This window comes from Danio rerio, chromosome 21 (assembly GCF_052040795.2).
Source record: "Danio rerio strain M-AB ecotype USA chromosome 21, GRCz13ab, whole genome shotgun sequence".
NCBI classification, from domain to species: Eukaryota; Metazoa; Chordata; class Actinopteri; order Cypriniformes; family Danionidae; genus Danio; species Danio rerio.
In genome coordinates this window covers 44,090,096-44,111,333 of record NC_141041.1, presented here as the reverse complement: position 1 = coordinate 44,111,333, position 21,238 = coordinate 44,090,096, and the positions used below count along the sequence as shown (strand labels likewise).

The following is a 21,238-nucleotide window of genomic DNA, read 5'->3' as shown; positions in this document are numbered from 1 at the left end:
AGTGATTATTAAAGAGACTAAGCCGAAAAGAAAATGAATGAATGGATAATATAATATATATATATATATATATATATATATATATATATATATATATATATATATATATATATATATATATATATATATATATATATATATATATATATCACCATATTGTTGTATTTTAATACATTAAATAAATAAAATGTTTTATTGTTGAGCATACCTGCTTTGTACCATAATCTACTATCTTGACTCTTGTCATCCAGCATCTGTAAAGAAGGTGTAATGCTGCCCTCTAGTGGGCTAAACACAGAAAACCACTGACAAAACCATTTCTTTCAAATAATTTGAAAAAACAAAAACAACAGATTTACAAGTTATATCAAGTTGGATATAACAGAATATATCAAATTGGAAAATAAAAGATAATTATAATAGTAATAAAAACTAGATGTGTGTGCTAAAATAACATATTTAGATGTGGATTTTTATTTATTTATTGATTTTTTTTTTAGTTTATTAACTTGTTTTATTCAGATTTACATATAAATTGATTCCTGACTTAACTGAACCTAACCTCTACAACTCTGATTCCTATTTATGCTAATTTAAGTATCATTATTAATTGTCATTTAAGTATCAGTATGCTGCTTTTTTGATACATTCTGCCAGCTCTACTGGTTCTCTGGCCTAGTCAAAAACATTTACAAAGTTACAAAGTTCCGTGTTTAATCATATCCATATATCCATATGCCCTGACTAACCAAAACCAGGATAAAGAGGGGAACCGGAGAGTTAGTGCTAGGAAGAACCAGTGAGGTACTGAAGAGTCTGTGTTATGCAGAACCAGAGAGGGCACTGCAGTCTGAGCTAGGCAGAACCAGAGAGGGCACTGCAGTCTGAGCTAGGCAGAACCAGAGGGGGCACTGAATAGCCTATTCTTTGCAGAACCAGGGTGGCACTGGAGAGTCTGTGCCAGGGAGAACCAGTGGGGACATTAGCGGGTCTGTAAAATGCAGCACCAGCGGGTACTGGCGATTCTGTGATAGGCAGAACCAATGGGGCATTGGAGGGTCTGTGGTGAACTGCTGGCAGAACTGGAGTTGTGAGGGGTTGGAGTTGTAGGGGGTATTGGAGTCTGTGCTAGGCAGACTCAGGAGGGGCACTGGAAAGTCTGTTCTATGGGAGAATCAGAGGGGGCACTAGAAAGTCTATGCTAGGGAGAACCAGGAAATCAAGGGCACACCTTACAAATTCTTGCCTTTACATCCTATTCTTGTTTATTCTGGATAACACAAAAGAACATAGGGAGGACTGTTGCAGCGTAAAAGCATGTAGCAATGTATTCACTCGCACACTAATGAATATCATGCAGACTGGGGTACTAGACTAAGTCATTCATTCATTTTCTTTTCGGTTTTGTCCCTTTATTAATCTCGGGTCGCCACAGTGGAATGAACCACCATCTCATCCAGTACATGTTTTACGCAACAGATGCCCTTCCAGCCGCAACCCACTGCGCCACCGCGTCGCCTACTTTAGCATATTTCATATACATAAATATTTTGAAACATGTAACAACAAAACATGCACCTGGATAAGGCAAAATAACATATAATAGGACTCATGCAGCCTAACAACGTGTAGCAATGTATTTACTCCCACTGTGAAAGAAAGAAAAATAACAAACATAACAAAAAGTAATGAAAAACAATCTACAAGCATCTCACATCATAGATCACAATCATACGGTTACATCCTCAGGATTCATTAGTTTAACAAAATATGACACTTGTTAAGTCACTGCATACATTTGGGTGACCTACCGCTGTTGAATCTCATGCAGACTGGGGAGAAGCAAAGTGCACACACTGCCCAAATCAATATGGAGACAGGAAACCCCCCATGACAAGTGGAATCACAAAATAATGAATATTTTTACCTTTCTCTTTTGCACCTGCTGTCTGTGCTAGGTGGAACCAGGAGAGGCACTGAAGAGCCTGTGCTAGGCCGAACCAGGAGAGGCACTGGGGAGTCTGTGCTGGCAGAACCGGCGGGGGCATTGGAGGGTCTGTGCTGGCAGACCCAGAAAGGCACTGGAGAGCTTATGTTATGGGAGAACCATATGAGACATTGGAAAATCTGTGCTTTAGCAGAACTGAAGATTTTGTGCTAGGCAGAACCAGGAGGGCACTGGAGAGTATGTGCTATGGGACAACTAAAGGGGGCATTAGAGAGTCTTTACTAGGCAGAACCAGGAAAGGCACTGACGAGTCTGCGCTAGGCAGAATGAGAGGGGTACTGGAAAGTCTGCCCTATGAGTCAACCAGAGGGCCACTAGAGAGTCTATGCTAGGCAGAACCAGCTGGAGAGTCAAAGCTAGGCAGAACAAGAAGGGGTACTAAAGAGTAGGAGCTAAGCAGAACCAGCAGGGACACCGGAGACTATGCAAAGTGCTGGGCAAAAAAGATAAAAAGCACTGGAGATTCAGTTCTAGGTAGAACAAGAGAGTGCACTGGAGATTCTGAGCAAGGTAGATGCTTCAGAGGCACTGAAGAGTCTGTGCAAGGCAGAACTAGTAGGGCACAGGAAGGTTTGTACTGTGAAAGAAACAGAGGGGCATTGGAAAGGCTGTGCTAGGCAGAGCCAGGGGGCACTAGAGAGTCTGTGCTAGGCAGCACTAGAGGTGGCACTAGAGAGTCTGTGCTAGGCAGCACAGTGGGGGCACTGGATAGTATGTGATAGGCAGAACTAGCAGAGGCACTGGAGAGTTTATTCTAAAGGAGAACTAGATGGGACACTGGGTAATCTGTGCTGTAGCAGAACTGAAGATCCTGTTCTAGGCAGCACCTGCAGGGGCACTAGAGAGTCTGTGCTGGGCAAAACCAGAAGGGTTGTGGAGAGTCTGTGCTATGGGAGAACTATAAAGAGCATTATAGTGTCTGTGCTAGACAGAACGAGGAGAGGCACTCATGATTTTGTGCTAGGCAGAACAAGAGGGGAGAGTGTGAAGAAACTAACAAAACCAACAAGGGCACTTGAGAGTCTAAGCTTTGCAGAACTAAAGGGGACACTAGAAAGTCTGTGCTAGGGAGAACCAGTGGTGGTACTGGAGTCTGAGAGTCTGAGCAAGGCAGAAGCTTAAGGGGCACTGAAGAATCTGTGCTAGGCTGAATGTAAAAAGCATTGGAATGTCTGTGCTATTGAAGAAACCGAATGGCACTGGAGAGGCAGTGCTTGGCTGTGCTAGAGGGGCACTAGAAAGTCTGCACTTGGCAGCACAGTGGGGGCACTGCAAAGTCTGTGACTGAAGAAACAGGAGGAGCACTGGAGAGTCTGTGCTATGGGAGAACTAGAGAGCATGTGCTAGGTAGAACCAGCAGGGGCGAATCTATGGGAGAACTAGAGCAGGCACTGAAGAGTCTGGAATAGGTAGAACCATTGGGTGGATTGGTCTGTGCTATGGGAGAATTGGTGGGGGAACTGGAGAGTCTCCGCTAGGCAGAACCAGAAGGGGCAATGAAGAGTCATTGCTCGGCAGAACCAGAGAGGGCACTGCAGTCTGAGCTAGGCAGAACCAGAAGGGGCACTGAATAGTCTATTCTTTGCAAAACCAGGGTGGCACTCAAGAGTCTGTGCCAGGGAGAACCATCTGGAAAATTAGAGGGTCTGTACCAGGCAGCACCAGCGGGTACTGGAGACTCTGTGATAGGCCGAACCAATGGGGTCATTGGAGGGTCTGTGATATGGGAAGCTAGAGAGGGCACTGAAGGTTCTGTGCTAAGTAGCACCTGTAGGGGGACTAGGGAGTATGTGCTAGGCAGAACCAGGAGAGGCACTGGAGAGTCTGTGCTATGGGAAAACAATAAGGGGCACTAGAGAGTCTGTGCTAGGCAGAACCAGAAGAGGCACAGAGGAGTCTGTGCTAGGCAGAACAAAAGGGGCACTGGAAAGTCTGTGCTATAGGAAAACCAGAGGGTACACTGGGGAATCTGTGCTATAGCAGAACTATAGAAGGCACTAAAAATTCTGTGATAGGCAGCACCTCCGCGGGCACCAGAGATTCTGAGCTAGGCAGAACCTGAATGAGCATGGGAGAGTCTGTGCTATGAGACTAGTTGGGGCTTTAGAGAGTATGCGCTAGGCAGAACCAGGAGAACCACTAAAGAGGCTGTGCTGGGCAGAATGAGAGGGGCACTGAAAAGTCTGTGCCATGAGAAAACCAGAGGTGAAACTCAACTAGGGACAACCAGCGTTGGTACTAAAGAGTAGGAGCTATGCAGAACAAGCAGGGGCTATGGAGAGCCTAAGCTTGACAAAACCAGAGGGGGCTCTTGAAAACATGTGCTAGGGAGAACCAGTGGTGTTACTGGAGAGAATTTTTCTGTGCTCTCCAAAACCTGGAAGGCACTGGAGAGTCAGAACTCATTAGAACCAGCAGGAGCACTAAAAAGTCAGAGCTTTATGTTTTATGTTTCATTTATGTTCATTTGAGTATCATTATTAAGTTTCATTTAAGTATCAGTATGCTATTTTTTATACTTTCGCCCAGCTCTACTGGTTCTCTGCTTTAGTCAAAATCATTTACAAAGTTACAAAGTTCAGTGTTTAATCATATCCATATATCCATATGTTCTGACTAACCAAAACCAGGATGTGTAACTCATATGCACAGGTAAGTGTACAATGCACGGTTTAAACAAGCAAACATTTGTCTACTTGCACTGACCATTTCATTAATTTAAATCAGAATGTGCCATTTAAATAAAAACTCAATATTATTAAAAGAAAGCTTATTTGCAAAATGAAAAAACAAATTTGCTTAAATAAAATTATGATTTTAAACTTTATTTTAGTATTATTGTTAGAATTGTATTGCTATTATTGTAAAGAAAATAAATCATTTTAACTATTGGGCATTGGAGGGTCTGTGCTAGGCAGCACCAGAGGGGGTACTGGTGAGTCAAAGCTAGGCATAACCAGCAGGGGCAAAATTTATGGGAGAACTAGAGCAGGCCTTGAATAATTTGTTATAGGCAGAACCATTGGGGGCATTGGAGGGTCTGTACTATGGGAGAACCAGTGAGGTACTGGAGAGTCTGTGCCAGGCAGAACCAGCTGGGACATTAGAGGGTCTGTACTAGGCAGCACCAGCGGGTACTGAAGACTCTGTGATAGGCAAAACCAACGGGGGCATTGGAAGGTCTGTGCTGATTAACCCCAGAGGGGCACTGGACTGCTGGCAGAACTGGAGGGGAGAGGGGTTGGCGTTGTGTGGGGTACTAGAGAGTCTGTGCTAGGCAGAACTAGGAGGGGCACTAGAGACTGGAGAGTCTGTTCTATGGGAGAATTAGAGGGACACTAGAGAGTCAGTGCTAGGCAAAACAAGGAAAGGCAGTGGAGAGTATGTGTTATGGCAAAATGGAGGGGCACTGGAGAATCCGTTCTATGGGAGAATTAGAGGGACACTGGCAGATCTAGAAGAGGGGTTCTAGAGAGTCTGTACTAAGCAGAACTAGAAGGGGCACTGGAGAGTCTGTTTTATGGGAGAATTAGAGGGACACTGGAGAGACTGTGCTAGGCAGAACCATGAGAGGCACTGGTGAGCCTGTGCTTTGGGAAAACTGTAAGGCACACTAGAGAGTCTGTGATAGGCAGAACCAGAAGAGGCACAGAGGAGTTTTTTCTAGGCAAAACGAAAGGGGCACTGGAAAGTCTGTGCTATGAGAGAACCAGAGAAAGCACTAGAGAGTCTGTGCTAGGCAGAACCAGCGGGGGCATTGAAGGGTTTGTGCAAGGCAGCACAGTGGAGAAACTCGAGAGTCTGTGATAGGCAGAACCAGAAGGGGCACTTGAGAGCCTATGTTAATGCAAACTTGAAGGTGACACTAGAGAGTCTGTGCTAGGCAGAACCAGGAGAGACACTGTAGATTCTGTGCTAGACAGAATAAGAGGGGCACTGGAAATACTGTGCTATGAAAGAACTAGAGCTGCACTGGAGAGAGGGTGTGCTAGGCAGAACCAGGAGGGGCACTGGAGAGTCTATTCTATGGAAGAACTAGAGGAACACTGGAGAATCTGTACAAGGCAGGACCAGGGGGACGCTGGAAAGTCTGTGCTAGAAAGAATCAGGGAGGGCACTGAAGAGTCTATGCTATTGTAGAACTAAACAGGGAACTAGAGAGTCTGTGCTTGGCAGAAACAGGAGAACCACTGAAGAGTCTGTGCTAGGCAGAACAAGAGGGACACTGAAAAGTCTCATGTTATAGGAAAAACAGAGAGGACACTGGGAATCTGTGCTGTAGCAGAACTAGAGAGAGCACTGAAGATTCTGTGCTAGGCTGCACCTGTGGAGGCACTGAAGAGTCTGTGGAAGACAGAACCAGGAAAGCCACTGAAGAGTTTGTGCCAGGCAGAACGAGATGGTTACTGGAGAGACTATGCTAAGCAGAATCAGGGGGAACTGGAGAGTCAAAGTTAGGGAGAACCAGAGGGGCACTAATAAGTTGGAGCTAAGCTATGTGCTAGGCAGAACCAGATGGAAGAGTTTGTGCTATAAGAGAACTAGAGAAGGCACTAGAAAGTCTGCGCTGAGCAGAACCAGGAAAGGCATTTAAGAGTCTTTGCTAGGCAGAACAAGAGTGGCACTGAAAAGTCTTTTGCTATGAGAAAACCAGAGAGGCACTGGAGAGTCTGTGCTAGGGAGAACCAGAGATGGCTTTAGAGAGTCAGCATGGACAGAATCGGGGGGGGGGGGGGGTTACCGGAGAAAGAGTTAGGCATAACCAAAGTGCACACTTGAGAGTATGTTCTAGGCAGAACCAGAGAGGGCACTGAAGATTCTGAGATAGGCAGAACCAGTGGGAATACTAAAAAGTCAGAGCTAAGCAGAACATAGAGGTGTACTGGTGAGTCTGTGCTAGCAAGAACCAAGAAGGCCAATGGAGAGTCTGTGCTATGAGAGAACTAGAGGGGGCACTGAAGATTCTGTGAGAGGCAGAAACAGCAGGAGCACTGGAGACACTGTGCTAGGCAGAGCCAGAGGGGAAAGTTTGTGCTCGACAAAACCAGAGGGGGCATTGGAGAGTCTGTGCTAGGGAAAACCAGAGGTGGCACTGGAGTCTGACCAATTTCTGACTATAAGGAAAGTAGATTAATTTCTTTGTGAGATTAGGCTGAGTTATATCACTCATTAAATCAAATAATTATGCTCTTTACTTGCTGCTCCACAAACAGCGATATTTGAACCATTTATAAATGATGAATCACTGTCTGATATCTGACAATCTAAGATCAGACATAGATATAAACTTTAAGTGTATTACAGCACACTGCAAAAGTGTATTTCTTCTTGCCGTTTATTAATAACTTTGACATCCCAGAATTAGCAAGCATGATCAGCTTAAAGGGTCAGTTTACCCCGAAAATGAAAATTCTATAAACATATCACATTATCAAAAGACGACGAGGCAGTGGCGCAGTAGGTAGTGCTGTCGCCTCACAGCAAGAAGGTCGCTGGTTCGAGCCTCGGCTCAGTTGGCGTTTCTGTGTGGAGTTTGCATGTTCTCCCTGCCTTCGCGTGGGTTTCCTCTGGGTGCTCCGGTTTCCCCCACAGTCCAAAGACATGCGATACAGGTGAATTGAGTAGGCTAAATTCGATCGTAGTGTATGAGTGTGTGTGTGCGTGTGGATGTTTCCCAGAGATGGGTTGCGGCTGGAAGGGCTTCCACTGCGTAAAAGCTTGCTGGATAAGTTGGCGGTTCATTCTGCTGTGGCGACCCCGGATTAATAAAGGGACTAAGCCGACAAGAGAATGAATGAATTATCAGACTATGGTGCATGTAAACTACAGGCAATATGATGCTTGTATGTCACGCTGCTTTTAATAAACACAATCTCAGTATGAACTCTTTAAAGTGAATCTATATTAACAGTATCTTGAAGTGAGCACATGAACAGGACTGTTAACGTTTTAGAGAGAGCTGCAGAGTCACGCAGTTTGCCATCATGTCTATTGTTGTGTGCTGCTTGCTCAGCCGTTCTCTCGTCTCTTGTTATTCTACAACAAATGGCATTGCTCTTTTACAACTGAATACCCTCTATACACTTTACGCATTACCTCTGACTTTTTTCACCTTTTTCCAGCCCAAAACACTGAGTTTGACCCCCGTTTTTTGGAGCAACCAACTTCATGCATGTGTTCAAGTTTCCGAATGATGAAATGTCTAAAGGACAGGTCTGGTCTCCTGGATTATGAACTTATGAACTGATCTTTATGGTCATGACAGCCGTCCAAAGAGTTTGATTATATGACTAAGTTCCACCTAAAGGATAGTGTTTCAAAAATATTTTTTGGAGAAAATACTCTCTACTGATCAGTGATGTCTGCGAAACAATCAGGTAAGCATCTAATAATGTATTATATATTTTTAAATTCAGTTATGTTCTTTTCCAGAAAAAAATGCTACTCTCATATACAATATTTAATTAATTGTAAACCATTTTTAAAATAGTTTTATTTATTTTTTATTATTTATTTAAAAGTTATTTTTAAGTTAACTAAAACTATAATCATACAACTAAAATCTTTTTAATCACTTGAAATAAATGAAACATTAAATTAATGAATTAACTTTTTTCATTTTCATTACAGCCGTTTATAAAATAAATATGGATCATTTTTATTTATTTTAAGTTAGAAATAAAATTAATGAAACAGATAAAATATAAAAGAACAACTTTAGAGACTTTTAAGTGTACTACTACTGCTGCTACTACTAATAATAATGACAGAAAACTACAATTATTTTATTTTGAGCCAAATTGTAGACTAAGGTTTCATTTATTGGTGTTTTTTTAAGAAAAAGATTGCAAAAACTGCTAATGTTCATCGCTCTGACAGTCACTATAATGTTGACTTTCATTTCACATTATAATTAGCATGATGGTCTTGAAATAAATGTGTTATGCTTTCCTCCAAGGCATTGTTCTTGCTATGTTAATCTACATCATAACGGTTGTGATTTATTGTTAAATACTGGTCATTGTGGTTGTAGGTTTAGAAGCTGGTTTGGATCCAGAAGAAGAAGTGACAGATGTTGTTTGTGATGAGGCAGATCTCAGAGATGGAGAGTAGGTTCAACATCAACTCATATCATATTCATGTGTATTATAGCATATACATACCTGTTTGTGTCCTGTATGGGTATTTCTGGCATTATTTGGGTCAAAATTATAATTTTTTTTCATGTTCCATGAAGGTATTTTGAATATTCCTACTGTAAAATATCTATTCCTACTGTATTTTTAAAAAAAAACCTCAGATCCCAGAATTTCAAACCAGACCCAATGTTTTTTGTTTTTTTAATAGAAAAATTCACTCATTTTCTTTTCAGTTTAGTCCCTTTATTAATCTGGGGTTGCCACAGCAGAATAAACCACCAACTTATCCAGCATATGTTTTACGCAGCAGATGCCCTTTCAGCTGCAACCCATCACTAGGAAACATCCATACACACTCATTCACACACATAAACTACGGCCAATTTAACTTACCCAATTCATCTGTACCGCATGTCTATGGAGGAAACCTATGCGAACACGAGGAGAACAAGCAAACTTTACACAGAAATGCTAACTGACCCAGTCGAGGCTCGAACCAGCGACCTTCTTGCTGCTGTGAGGTGATCGTGCTACCCACTGTGATGCCCCTATAAAATTGTAAAATATGTTTTCCTACAACAAACCACATTTTAATGAAAAAGTTTTTGATTTATGTTTCAGATTATGTATAAGTCGGTTTTTAAATACACCTTTTGTATGACCTGTTTTGTAGTCCAGGATCACATTTATGAGACTTTAATATTTCACAAAATCATCATTCACAGAAACACATTCACAGAAACTGTATTTTGCAGTTGTTTTTTTTCAGTCTGTTTGTTTTTAAATGTTTTGTACTTCCTGTGAAGGACACTTAAAGCTCAAGATGTCTAAGTGTGTGTTGTTCTTGTGATCCAGGATGATGGAGGTTGATGTTGGTGATCACAATGTTTTGCTGGTCCGCTGTGACGGAGTGTACAGTGCCATCAGTAACCAGTGCACACACTATGGTGCTCCGTTGAGTGAAGGTAAAGCATTACAAATACGTTTTTTTTTCAGTACACTCAACAGCCACTTTATTGTGTAGACCTAACTGATACTGGATTGGAGATATTTTTGGCGGAATTGATTCAACAAGGTGCTGGAAACACTGATTTGAGATTCTGCTCCATATTTAGTTGATAGCATTACACAGTTGATGTAAAGGGATTGCACAATGAAACTGAAATGCCTGGTTTTACACACAATAATTCATTATGGTATAATGTAAGGCTCCATTTTGCAGCCAGTACAGCACCAGTTTGTCTTGGGAGTGACAGATACAAGTCCTGCACAGTGGCCAGAAGGGTTCTGAAACATTCTTCCTGCATTCCTCTCCAGGCCACTATGTGATGCTGGTGGAGGAAAATGTTTTTTGACTTGCTGCTCCAAATAACCCCAAAGTGGCTCAATAATATTTAGTTCTGGTTTCTGTGCAGGCCATGGGAGATGTTCATCTTCCCTTTGATGTTCATCAAACCACCCTCTCACCAGTCTTGCTGTGTGTATTGGTGCATTATTATTCTGATACACGACATACCTTCAGGATGCAATGTTTGTACCAGTGGGTGCACATGGTACTATAGAATGGTTCGCAAAATTTTTATTTATTACTATTAATATTAATATTTATTGCACAGTTGGGGGATATTTAACTGTTCATAAGGTAGATGGCCTCAGGGAAAGAAACTTTTCCTGTGTCTGGCTGTTTTTGTGCTTGGTGCTCTGAAGTGCCGACTAGACGGTAATAGTTCAAACAGGTAGTGTGCTGGGTGTGAGGCATCCAGAGTAATTTTGCGCCATTTTACTCGCTCTTGAAGAGTAAGGTTCTTGAAGTGTAGGAAGGGTAGTGCCAGTGATATGTTCAGCAGTCCAGACTATTCGCTGTAGTCTATGGAGGTCGGTTTTGGCAGCTGAGCCAAAAAAGATGGTGATTGAAGTGCAGAGGATGGATTGGATGACAGGTGAGTAGAACTGTACGACCTGTTCCTGTGGCAGGTTAAACTTCCTCAGCAGACGAAGGAAGTACAGTCTCTGCTAGGCTTTCTTCACAATAGAGTCTATGTGAATGTCCCACTTCAGATCCTGACAGATGGTGGTGCCCAGGAACCTGAATGACTCTCCTGCAGCCAGAGTGCTGTTCATAATGGTAAGTGGGAGGAGTGCATGGGGGTTTTCTCCTAAAGTTCACCATCATTTTTGAGTGTGTTCAGCTCCAGGTTGTTGTATCTGCACCATAAAGCCAGCCGCTCCACTTCCTGTCTGAATGCAGATTCGTCACCGTTCTGGATGAGGCCAATAACAGTAGTGTCATCTTCAAACTTAATGAGTTTGATGGAGGGGTCTTTTGCGGTGCAGTCGTTGGTGTATATGGAGAAGAGCAGTGGGGAGAGAACACATCCCTGGGGGGCACCAGTGCTGATGGTGGTGCTGTTGGATGTGATTTTGCCCATTCTGACTAGCTGTTGTTTATCTGTCAGAAAGCTGGTGATCCATTGACAGACAGAGCTTGGAACAGAGAGCTGGGTCAGTTTGTACTTGAGCAGTGATGGGACGATGGTGTTAAAGGCAGAACTGAAGTCCACAAACAGAATCCTTGCGTAGTTCCCTGGTTTGTCCAGATGCTGTAGGGTATAATGCAGTCCCATGTTGACTGCATCATCCACAGACTAGTTTGCTCTATAGGCAAACTGCAGGGGTCCAGTAATGTCCTTCAGATATGCTAGCACCAGTCTTTTGAATGACTTCATGGCCACAAATGTTAAGGCAACAGGTTTGGAGTCCTGTGATCTTTGGCTTCTTCGGGATTGGGATGATGGTGGAGCGTTTAAAGCAGGATGGAACTTTGTGCTGTTTCAGTGATCTATTGAAGATCTGTGAGAAAATGGGAGCCAGCTGGTCAGTGCAGGTTCTCAGGCCGTACTCACACTAGGTACAGTTGCCTCGAACCGGGCCAAAGCACGCTTGTCCCCCCTCCCGTCTCCCTCGACGGCCCGCGCTCACACCATATCGGGCCGCGGCACGCTTACGTCATCGCTGCTGCGCTGTTCAGAAGCGCTCTCTATGGCAAGCCTTTTTAGCATTTAAATTTTTATTCTGACTCCATAAATATATTTAGAGATATCTCTAATTATATTTTGACTAGTCATAATTATAATTCGACTAGTCAGAATAACAATTAGAGATATCTGCAATTGCAATTGTACTAGTACGAAATCAGATTGGAGATATCTGCAAATATATTATGACTAGTCATATTCCTCTATTGACTTCCATTGAAAAATATTTGCAGATATCTCTGAGTTTTGACTCGCAGCAGCGCAGTAATCACGTGTGCTTGCATAGGAATGTAAACAAAGACGAGAATGAACGAGAAAAACTCTCTTGGTGAATAAAACGGCTTACAGTTAATGAAGAGCACTTTTCATTACAGTTAATGAAAGTTTCACTTTAGTCATGCGACTGTTTGCTTGTACACTTTTTTGGGGCTTCTCCAAACCATAACTCTCCCAGATTTGGGAAAGGCTGTGAAGGTGGACTTATCAGAGAACAATAAATGTTTCAAATTGTACACAGTCCAAGATTTTCGTTGGTGGCACCATTGAAAGCAACTTTTGGCATTGAGTGTTGAGGTGCACATTTAATTCTGCAGTGAGTTGGGAAGCTGTAGTTTTGTTTTTGCATTCAATCTGGATTAGGACCCGGATATCCCTTTCAGACAGCTTCCTCTTGGGTCCACTACAATGTGGTTCGTTCCTTCTTGGTGTTATGCTGACATTACCCTGAATATCGTGGCTCTTGATACACCAACAAGACTTGCTGTCATGGTCACAGATGCGCCAACAAGACACGCACAAACAATTTGTCCTCTTTTGAACTCTGATATGTCACCCATGATGTTGTGCTCATTGCAATATTTTGAGCAAAACTGTGATATTACTCTGCTAATTAAACCTTCACACTCTGCTCTTAGTGGTGGAACCGTTTCACCATTACGCCACACTCAACCTGAACTATTAATGCAAGGACTGATTGATGTTAAGCTGTTTATAACACATTGAGATTGCAGGCACATCCAGGGCCGGAGCAAGCTGAACTGCCGCTCTAGGCAGAGGACGATCACGCCGCCCTCAACCCCAATGTGAAAACGAAAGTGACCGGTTATGAAAATGAAGTGAGGTGTCACGGACCTTTTTTCCGGCGCTCTATGCGCGGATATAACTGAGGACGCGCGGGTGCTGAGGGAGGGAGGGAGGTGTCGCGGACTGGCGGACACTGGCGGACACGGACTGGCGGACCACCCTATGTGCGGATATAACTGAGGATGCGAGAGTGTCGCAGACCTCAATTCTGCCGCCCTATGCGCGGATATAACTGAGGACACGCGGGTGCTGATGGAGGTGACGCTGACGCCGCCCTCTCTATTCTATCGTCTATGCGCGAATATATCTGAGGACGCGGGGGAGGTGTCGCGGACATCGCCCTCTCTATACTGCCGCCCTAGGCTGCCACCTAGGTCGCCTCTATGGACGCGCCGGCCCTGGGCACATCTCAAGCATTTTACATTCATTTTCTTTCATTTATTTGGAATTATTAACAACAAATGTGTAATTTCCAGAAAACTGAATCCCTTATTAATGTAGAACAATCCAAAATGTATAATAGGGAACATTTGATTCTGTTACTAATTGTTGTTTAACTTTTTGCCAAACTTTATAAACCACTAACAGAGTCGACATTTTCCACCATTTTGTGTTGCATGCACACAGATTGTCATGCCATTTTATAACCAATGTACCAGAGTTGACCAGAGTGTTTATGAACATATACTAAATGCGTCATTTTTATAACAGAAATTACAAATAATACAGAAAATATATGTTTCAAGACTTAGTCAAGACTAAGATATGTTTCAAATCTTTTACTGTTCCGGTGTTTTCCTGAGCCCACATGAACTGTAGCCTCTGCTTCAATATTTGATGTGATGTGTGTTCAGAGATGCTCTTCTGCTGTCCTTAGTTGTAATTAGTGTTTATTTGAGTCTGTTGGGCCCAATCCCAATTTATTTTCATACCCCTACCCCTTCCCCTTGGCCCTTACAACCGAGGGTTAAGGGGAAGGACTTCAAAATTTACCCCAAAGAATTGGGACAGCACTATACCACCTGCACACGTCATCATATATCCTCGTGATCTGATGCTTCATGTGAGATCTGACGATCGCGACTGCTGTAGTTATTCCAGTTGTGCTACTTATTGGTATTTATCTTAAGTAAATCACTGAAGGCATATAGTATGTTATCATAATGATCTAATGTGGCAACAAGATTGTAACTTTACTGTGTATTTACACCGTGGACATATTCATCAATGTAAACACACTAAAAATAACATTAACATTATAGCAGACACTGTAAAAAGCCTATTAACAGCCACTAGACATTACTGACAGGCTATTTGAGTGTCAGAATGCAGTGGGACTGCTGTACAGGAGTTATTAATAGGGATTATAGATCGCAAAATTTAGCATTTTTCCAAAAAGCATGACGGTAAAACACGAAAGCAGTAATGAATATATTAAAAACACATGTATGTTTGTCGTAAAGGTTTGTAATAATGACAAAAAATACTAATTTGTGGATCTCATTACTTCCGGGTTCAGCAATACTGCCTTTGTGGCAAGTGTATTCTGGGAAATTTTCTTACCCCTTGGTTTCAAGTGTGAATGAAGAAAAATCTTCGTTCAAAGGGTTATTCCCTCCTTCCCCTTAGCCCTACGCCTTTAAGCTAAAGAGAATTGGGACACCCCTACCTCTTGGCGTGCGCGCGCAAAACAAGGGGTAGGGGTAAGGGGAAGGGCTAAGAGGTAGAATTGGGATTGGGCCTTAGTCTGTTCGTTCTCTTCTGACCACTGGCATCAAGGCATTTCATCCACAGAATTGCCATTTACTGGATATTTTCTTTAGATACTTTCTTTGTAATGGTTGTGCATGAAAATGTCAGTAAATCAGCAGCGTCCGAAATACTCAGTGCAGCCCATCTAGCACCAACAACCATCCATGATGCATTTTAAGTCATTTAAATCACCTTTCTGTCTCATTCTGATGATCAGTTTGAACTTCAGCAGATCTGCATGACCACATAAACATGCATAAATTCATCGAGTTGCTGCCCTGTGATTGGCTGATTACATTCTTGAACATATCTAATAAATTGGCTGGTGAGTGTAAATGTGCATTCCAGGGTTGACATATTTGGTTGTCCTGGAACATCTTTCCTGTCTGAAAATAGGCTATTGCTAAAATCAGAGAAAAATAAGAAGGATACAGAAGCAGCCAATTCTGACTGCAAGCCCTCAAATCTGATTGGTTGGGTTGAATTTTGTACCTGAATCAACAAATATGCGGATCTAGTAACATGCAAATCAGGTTCTGCCAATGTCAAGCTTGGTGCCACTGATATCTACTGTATCTTCACAGAGAATAAACACAAGAAGTACAGCGCTGCTGAAAAAGTGATCATGTGTGTGCTTTGCAGGGGTGCTGTCGGGTTGTAGGGTGCGCTGTCCCTGGCATGGGTCCTGTTTTAATGTGAAGACTGGAGACCTGGAGGAGTATCCTGGGATTGACTGTCTGCCCTGCCACAAGGTACTGTCAAAAATTGGCTGAATTATTTCATACAGAGCTGTAATGCTGAAAATTAATAATTTATTTTAACATTACATGCATGTGTCATTTATATAAAATTATTAGCTCTCATGTGATTTTTATATGTATTTTTATAAGTCATAGCACTTTTGATAACTTATGTTTAATAATTAATTAATTTTGACTTGACATGATGACAGTACAAATTTTACAATTTCAAATTCAATTTCAATTTTTTCAAATTCAATTTCAAAAAGCTTAACTAAGTCATTCTTAAAAAGTTATTATTTTTTTTAAAGAAATATTGTGTAAAATATATAATAGATTATATAGATACAGTTGAAGTCAGAATTATCATATTTGAAATGTTCTTTCTTTTTTAAATATTTCCCAAATGATGTTTAACAGAGCAAGGAAATTTTCACAGTATGCCTGACAATATTTTTTCTTCTGGATAAAGTCTTATTTGTTTTATTTTGGCAACAAATGGGTTTCAATTTATTTAAAAAAAACATTTTAATGTCAATATTATTAGCCCCTTTAAGCTACATTTTTTTTTTACGATAGAACAAACCATCATTAAACAATAACTTGCCTAATTACCCTAACCTGTCTAGTTAACCTAATTAAGCTCTTAAATGGCAGTTTAAGCGGTATAGAAATGTATTGTAAAACATCATCACATAGTCATCATAGCAAAGATAAAAGAAGTTAGTTATTATTTTAGTTTTTAAAACTATTATGTTTAAAAATCTGTTAAAAAAAAATCTGCTCTCCATTAAACAGAAATAGGGGGAAAAAATAAACAGGGGGCCTAATAATTCTGACTTCAAGTGTATATATATATATATATATATATATATATATATATATATATATATATATATATATATATATATATAAATATAAATATAAATATATATATATATATATATATATATATATATATATATATATATATATATATATATATATATATATATATATATATATACAGGGCTTAACATTAACTTTTTTGACCACCAGCCGATGTGGCTAGTAGTTTTCCAACATTACTAGCCACTCGCCATTTCAACTAGCCACAATTTTATTGTTGGGAAAATATATTTTCTACACATAAATATGACTTTGACATGCTAAAATTACTTGATTTAGAGTTTGCGTTATCTCTACATGCCTCCTTATTCATTTCCCTTTTTGTGTGTCGTGTATGAGCTTGCTCAATAATCATGAGCAAATGGGTCAGGTATATTACAATTATGTGTGTGTATATATATATATATATATCTTTGTGTTCTAATAATAATTAAAACAATAATACATGATGTTAGAATTTAGGAGAGGTGTTTCCACAAAGATATCAAAGTTTACAAAAAGTTATTCAGAATTAATAATGTTCAGAATCATCATGAGCACCAACATGTTTTTTTCTTGTGGATCTTGTGACACTGAAAACACTTTTGCAGCTTTGGTTTTGGTGAGCATAAGAGACATCAGAAGTTTCAAAATCATAATTAATCCAAACATTTGACCCATAGAATGTTTAGTCTCATTCTCATCTGACTTTCAATTTAGACATTCTCATCTGACTTCATCATGTTTCATCTTGACAGGTGAAAGTCGAAAACAACAAAGTGTATGTGTCTGTAAAGAAAAGGGTAAAGTACTTTCATATGTGCATTTTATCCTCTATATTAAAAGACAAAATAAAACTATGAGAGCTTTCGAATGTGGAAAACTCTTTCTGTGCAGATTCGGGGTCAGCCTAAACGTGTAAAATGGATGGGAGTCCGAGATCAGTCGGTGTCACATACTGTGATGCTCCTCGGAGGAGGTGAGAGAAACATATCTGACTTTTAGTCATTTATTTTCTGTGTAATGTTTAACGTGTGTGTGTGTTGGTATGATGTTGAGCACAGGCGCAGCCTGCTTAATGTGTGCTGAGACGCTACGGCAAGAAAACTATGGCGGCAGGATTATTATGGTTTCTAGAGACGACCTCCTTCCATATGACAAAACCAGACTCAGTAAGGTGAGCCACAAGATCTGGGAAATATTGTTTATTATATTGTTTTTACTAAAGAAAAATATATGTTCAAAAAATGGGCTAAGTTTTAAAAATTGATACAATACAAAAACCTTTTCCTAAAATGTTTGTGATTCAGATGTTCATTGTGACTGTTTCTTAAAAATGCATTGAATTTTTTTTTTGTTTACAATAAGTGATTATTGTACGTAATACTTAAGCCCTTAACTGTCACGCCACATTTTGAGTTCACATTTGAATGTTACTGATATAAGCGGGCAAAGCAAAAGCACACGAAGCGCACGAAGCGCAGTAGGTAGTGCTGTCGCCTATTAGCAAGAAGGTCGCTGGGTCGCTGGTTCGAGCCTCGGCTCAGTTGGTGTTTCTGTGTGGAGTTTGCATGTTCTCCCTGCGTGCACGTGGGTGTTTCTCCGGGTGCTACGGTTTCCCCTACAGTCCAAAGACATGCGGTACAGGTGAATTGGGTAGGCTAAATTGTCCGTAGTGTATGAGTGTGTGTGGATGTTTCCCAGAGATGGGTTGCGGCTTGTAAGGGCACCCACTGCGTAAAAACTTGCTGGATAAGTTGGCAGTTCATTCCTCTGTGGCGACCCCGGATTAATAAAGGGACTAAGCTGACAAGAAAATGAATGAATGATGATATAAGCATATTTTATATTGATATATTCATGTAGATAAAGCCACTAACAAGCAAAATGACAAGTTTAAAAATGATTGCAAATCATGCCCCTATTATCATAATTTGTGTCAAAAGGTTGTTGTTTTGCTGCCTCCTAATGTTAATTTCACCAAGAATCTGCAGAGAAATGCATGTAGATGCATGTATATACGCTATTGTGGTTATGTCATGTCTGCAATGGGCCTGGATTGCAAAAAGAGCATACTTTATACTACATGATTAGCTTTGCATTATACTGTAAAAAAGTACACACTGCTGTCCTGATGATCATCTGCACAGTACTCTATTTGTAAAAGACTAAGTACTGTAGTTTGGGTCAAAAGTTATATTACACATACTCAAAATCAAAACACAGTTGCTGCTATAATACAGTTTAAATATACAGTTTAGCTTACCTAAGTACTATTAAAGCAAAACAGCTTTGACCGAAGTGCTCTAAAAAATTAATAATGATACTTTTACTTGAGTATAATTTTTCAGTACTTTTTCCACCACTGCTCCACATTCAGTACTGATCTGCATTTATGTGTTATGAATTTATAAATTGTTATAAATTTATATTTATAATTTTTAAGCACTTATCATAGTGCTTAAAAATGTGGTGTGCTTCAACTAATGTTATTGCTGTTTGGGAAGGCTAATTTTATTTTATTTTTTAACAGATTTTTTGTTGGATATGGGTAAAATATAGCACTACTAATAGTTTATTAAAATGTATTTGATTTTTAGAAATCACTAGGCGACCCCCACTCAATGTTGTGTGACCCCCCAGGGGGTCCGACCCCCACTTGGGGTACCACTACTCTATAATACCTGCCTATTCCTCAAGGCATGTGGAATTATAGTTTATTATTTATATTCTAGAAAGGCCAACCTCAAGTGGTTAAGATAAAATTTGTAATGTATAGTTGGATCTTGGATAATAAACATTTTCTATTTTGCATTAATTTAGGTATACTCACATAACAATTATTTTTAAGTCATAAAGAAATTAGCTTAGTTGGTTTTGTCAAAATGTACTATTATTTTTAATGTGTCATTGTTTTTAAAGAAATATATTATGTAGAACTGTTTTCAACATGATAAGATGTTTTTCTGAGGACCAAATCAGCACATTAGAATGGTTTTTGATGGATTGTGTGACGCTGAAGGCTGGAAATGTAGTTTTGACATTATTTACATTAAGTTGAACTCAATTCTGATTTAGGTGATGAATGCTGAGAGCGACAGTCTGTTAATGAGAAGAATGGACTTTTTCCACAAACATGATATTGAGGTCTGGTTGAAGAAAGAGGTGAGGATAAAATTTGTGTTCTTTCTCATTTATACCACATTGATTATACAACAAACTCAGAGTTGTCATTTCTGCAGGCTTTATCAATAGACACAAACAAGAAAACAGTGACATTTGATGATGGGTTAATCCAGAGTTATGACCAAATTCTGATAGCAACTGGGTGCAGGTGAGTATCTTAACTATTTATTTTATCTTAACTATTATTTTATACTATTTATTGTGGTATATATATATATATATATATATATATATATATATATATATATATATATATATATCGTATGAGTATGTTTTTGAATGATTGTGTGTGGATGTTTCCCAGAGATGGATTGAGGCAGGAAGGGCATCCCCTGCATAAAAACGTGCTGGATAAGTTGTCGGTTCATTCTGCTGTGGCGATCCCAGATTAATAAAGGAACTAAGCCGACAAGAAAATGAATGAATGAATATACATACAGTTTAAGTCAGAATTATTAACCCCTCTTTGATTTTTTTTTTCTTTTTTTCTTTTTTTCAGTATTTCCCAAATTATGTTTAACAGAGCAAAGAAATTTTCCCAGTATGTCTGATAATATTTTTTCTTCTAGAGAGAGTCTGATTTGTTCTATTTTGGCTATAGAATAAAAGCTGTTGTTAATTTTGTAATAACTATTTTAAGGTCAATATTTTTTGCCTCTTTAAGCTATTTTTTTTTTAACTTACCTAATTACCCTAACCTGCCCAGTTAACCTAATTAATCTAGTTAAGCCTTTAAATGTCACTATAAGCTTGAGTCTTATAAAGTCATCATGGCAAAGATAAATCAGTTATTAGAAATGAGTTGATAGAAATGTTATTTTAAGAAATGTGTTTCTTTTTTTTCTTTTTTTATGTTAAACAGAAATTGAGGAAAAAATAAACAGGGCTAATAATACAGTTGAAGTCAGAATTATTACCCAACCCCCCCCCCCCTGAATTATTAGACCCCCTGAATTATTAGACCCCCTGTTTATTTTTTTCCCCAATTTCTGTTTAAAGGTGAGAACTAATTTTTAAACATAATAGTTTTAATAACTTCTTTCTAATAACTAATTTATTGTATTTTTGTCATGATGACAGTAAATAATATTTGACTAGATATTTTCAAGACACTTCTATACAGCTTAAATTGACATTTAATAGCTTAACTAGGTCAATTAGGTTAACTAGACAGGTTAAGGTAATTAGGCAAGTTATTGTGTAATGATGGTTTGTTCTGTAGACTATTGAAAAAAATGTAGCTTAAAGGGGCTAATAATTTTGTCCTTTAAACTGTGTTTAAAAATTAATAACTGCTTTTATTCTAGCCGAGATAAAACAAATAAAAATTTTTCCAAAAGGAAAAAAAAAAAGTTCAAAAAGGAGCTAATAATTCTGAATTATAATTCTGATACGTATATATATATATATATATATATATATATATAT

The 21,238-nt window shown here is 39.6% G+C and overlaps 2 protein-coding genes and 1 long non-coding RNA gene across 4 annotated transcripts in view; 2 read left to right on the top strand and 1 right to left on the bottom strand.

Moving 5' to 3' along the window:
- Positions 1–21,238, top strand: part of LOC147838945 (uncharacterized) — a 1,276,407-nt gene that overhangs the window by 59,727 nt on the left and 1,195,442 nt on the right. The window lies entirely within an intron of this gene.
- The window catches only part of si:ch211-274p24.2, a 40,880-nt gene that overhangs the window by 1,721 nt on the left and 17,921 nt on the right, over positions 1–21,238 (bottom strand). The gene's annotated exons all lie outside the window — the stretch shown is intronic.
- The window catches only part of aifm5 (apoptosis inducing factor mitochondria associated 5), a 34,917-nt gene that overhangs the window by 1,708 nt on the left and 11,971 nt on the right, over positions 1–21,238 (top strand). Inside the window, exons 1-9 of one of the 2 annotated variants that reach the window (XM_087301801.1) lie at positions 8,142–8,385; positions 9,042–9,117; positions 10,003–10,112; positions 15,660–15,769; positions 17,383–17,427; positions 17,522–17,603; positions 17,689–17,801; positions 19,703–19,789; positions 19,867–19,958. In XM_087301801.1, coding sequence (XP_087157927.1) covers positions 8,367–8,385; positions 9,042–9,117; positions 10,003–10,112; positions 15,660–15,769; positions 17,383–17,427; positions 17,522–17,603; positions 17,689–17,801; positions 19,703–19,789; positions 19,867–19,958 — 734 coding nt within the window. In that variant the 5' untranslated portion in view covers positions 8,142–8,366. Of the gene's footprint in view, positions 1–8,141; positions 8,386–9,041; positions 9,118–10,002; positions 10,113–15,659; positions 15,770–17,382; positions 17,428–17,521; positions 17,604–17,688; positions 17,802–19,702; positions 19,790–19,866; positions 19,959–21,238 lie in introns of those variants that run through there. The other variant, XM_087301802.1, reaches the window with a different exon arrangement.